Genomic DNA, 2,678 nt, shown 5'->3' with positions numbered 1-2,678 from the left:
ATTACCAACTCCTAATGGTACTGGTCCCTCCAGGAAGTTGTGAGACAAATCAAGAATTATTGAGACTGACGAGAGCTCCATAATTTCATTTGGAATCAAGCCAGTAAAGTTGTTGCGTGATAGAGCCAGGAATGAAATTTTTGTCAAATTTCCAATGCTTGGTGGAATTGGCCCCTCCAAGTTGTTGTCACTTGCATCGAGTACAGATAAACCTGTGAGGTTTCCGATGGAGAATGGTATAATTCCTGCAAGTTGTTTGAATCAAGAAATACCCGAGTCAATTGTGTAAGCTTCCCTATGCTTTCAGGAATGACCCCGGTGAGCAGGTTGCTGGTAAAGTCAATCTCCTCAAGACTTGCCAAATTTCCAATCTCTGACGAGATAAAACCAGATATGTAGTTGGTGTCGCTACGTAGCACCTGAAGATTGGTGGTCAAATTAGCCACCGAACTTGGCAGTTCCCCTGCGAACCTATTGTATTGAATGTCTAGCATCTGCAATCTGCTACAATTTGTCAAAGAAGAAACAAATTCCCATTCTTCTTTATTGTTTGCCTCGAACATGTTGACACCTAGCAAAAGCATATTAAGATTTCGCAAGCTGCCTATTTGGGAAGGAACAACTCCGGTAAACTGTTAAGTCTGACGCCAAGAAGCTGGAGGCTGGAGAGATTAGTCAGCGACAGCGGAAAAGGTCCAGAAAATAGGTTCCGTGCAATCAGGAACTGTTGGATGCTTGGAAGGCTTTTCCGCAGATCAGGTGGCAGACGGCCATGCAGCCTGTTGTCTGCCACGGAGAGCGTATTCAGAGATGATAGGTTGTACAGCGAAGGAGCAAGCAAACCTGAGAGGTTGTTACTCGAAAGCTGAAGGAACCTGAGATGTGGATTGTTCCCTATTCGTGCTGGGATCGATCCCTCGAGATGGTTATTGGACAGGGACAATATGATCGACTGGGAGAGGTTCCCAAACGACCGTGGGATGGTTCCTGTGATGCTGTTGTCGTACAGTCCTAGTGCAACCAGTGACGGCATGTTGCCAATCTCATCTGGTATGTTTAAAAAAACTCGGCCGGGTGGGGAAAGACCGCCCCACCGGTATTGACTTTCAGAAGAAGGCTCGGCTTCGCCGACCGAGAAAATTCCCGAACCCTGGCCCTGCCCTGACACCGGGGCCGTTACCCATGGGAACCTGGGCCGTCCACACACAGTGCTTTGGCACCGGGGCCAGCGAGGGGATTTTTTTACCCTCAGCCTGAAATTCGTTCCCACGGAGAGTCGAACCCAGGACCTGAGGGGTGCCGCCAGGTTCCTCTAACCACTAGGCTAGAGGCCCTTTGGCTCATCTGGTATGCTTCCCTGCAACCGCTTGTTGCTGCCAATGCGCATCAAACGGAGGCTGGTGCAGCGGCTAATGTTGCTTGGGATGACACCGGTGAGCATGTTTGTGGTGAGATCAATGCGCCGGAGGCGCCTGAGGGAGCCGATGCTGGGAGGGATCTCGCCTTGAAGGGTGTTGATGCTCAGGTTGAGTAAGCGTAGGAAGGTGAGGTTGCCGATGGCCGGGGAGATGGTGCCGGCCAGGCCCCCTGCGCTGAGGTCCAGGGCGACCACCCGCCACCGGTGTCTCCGGCTGCACATGACGCCCTCCCAGCTGCAGTGGCTGGTGCTCTGGTTCCAGGAGGCCAGCACGCCGGAGTGACCGGAGATCTCGGCCTTGAAAGCGAGAAGAGCTCCTTCATTGCCACCTCCGTTGCCTAACAAAGGCAAGGTTGCACCTGCGCGGTTGGTTGCCGCGGTAGAGAACAGCAGGAGGAGCAGCAGGAGGAGACATTTGATTCTGTGGAGTAGCATGGCTGGCGATTTCTTTTAGTCATTTTTTCCCTGCGCCATTCACCTTATGTATTGGTGCAAGTCTCCGGTGGTGGAAGTCTTCTCACCACGCATCTCAATCGCTACCTCTTCAGATTGATCATGGTTGCCATCAGAATCCGAAGTGAAAGCACTGACAACTGACAACTGGTCTAGCAAGGCGGCCGATGACCATTGAACGGTGACCTCAAGGTCTCCCTTGAAAGCCACAAGAGCTCTCTAGTCACCGTCATGGCCTGTCCAAGAGGTTTCATGGTTTTGCACTGGTGGTTGCCGTGGCGGAGAACAGCAGCAGCTAGAGGAAGGAGATGGCATCTAACTCTGACTGATATAGCATTTATGCGTTCATATATAGATCGGTTCTTGTTGTCGATCAAGCAACATGCTTGGGTGGCTACAATATTCTGTCTTTATAGGAACTTTAATTAACGGATTATGGATCGGTGGAAGTTTTAGGTCCTGAGGGTTTGTTTAACTGTGCCGCTAATAAGTCTGTCACTGTCAGTTCATATCTAGCATGCCTGCCAGTTTTTTCATCTGAGAGTGATTGCCTGGCTGTAGTGTCGGGACACCCTTGTTTTTTCATCCCAGCACACATAGCGCTAGAAGGGAATCTTGCATGCATGATGTATTATACGAAATTTATTTGCAAAATCTTTTCACATATGGATGCAACGTTGCGCGACGAATCTAATGAGTCTAATTAATTCATAATTTGCTACATCAATATTACAATAACCATCTTCTAATTATACAGTCAAAAGACCTCATTAGATTTGTCACGTAAAGTAGCGCATGAGTTGGGGAG

General features: G+C 49.5%; 1 protein-coding gene across 1 annotated transcript; it reads right to left on the bottom strand.

Moving 5' to 3' along the window:
- Positions 1-233: 233 nt before the first annotated feature.
- On the bottom strand, positions 234-1,899 carry LOC120667799 (probable LRR receptor-like serine/threonine-protein kinase At3g47570). The gene is made up of 2 exons (XM_039947797.1): positions 1,352-1,899; positions 234-1,054 (listed from the first exon to the last, which is right to left on the bottom strand). Exons 1-2 carry the CDS (start codon positions 1,850-1,852, stop codon positions 605-607), a joined length of 951 nt encoding a protein of 316 aa, XP_039803731.1. The 5' UTR covers positions 1,853-1,899; the 3' UTR covers positions 234-604.
- Between the last annotated feature and the right edge of the window lie 779 nt (positions 1,900-2,678).

Source organism: Panicum virgatum, chromosome 2K, assembly GCF_016808335.1.
Source record: "Panicum virgatum strain AP13 chromosome 2K, P.virgatum_v5, whole genome shotgun sequence".
Taxonomy (NCBI): domain Eukaryota; kingdom Viridiplantae; phylum Streptophyta; class Magnoliopsida; order Poales; family Poaceae; genus Panicum; species Panicum virgatum.
This window is presented reverse-complemented; position numbering and strand designations above follow the sequence as displayed.

What these genes read in the sequence shown, in the direction of transcription:
- LOC120667799 (XM_039947797.1), bottom strand. Translation starts at nt 1,852, where the DNA reads ATGCTACTCCACAGAATCAAATGTCTCCTCCTGCTGCTCCTCCTGCTG. An exon ending in ACAAGCGGTTGCAGGGAAGC is followed by an intron (nt 1,055 to 1,351) that starts ATACCAGATGAG and finishes GTTTTTTTAAAC; the next exon opens with ATACCAGATGAGATTGGCAA.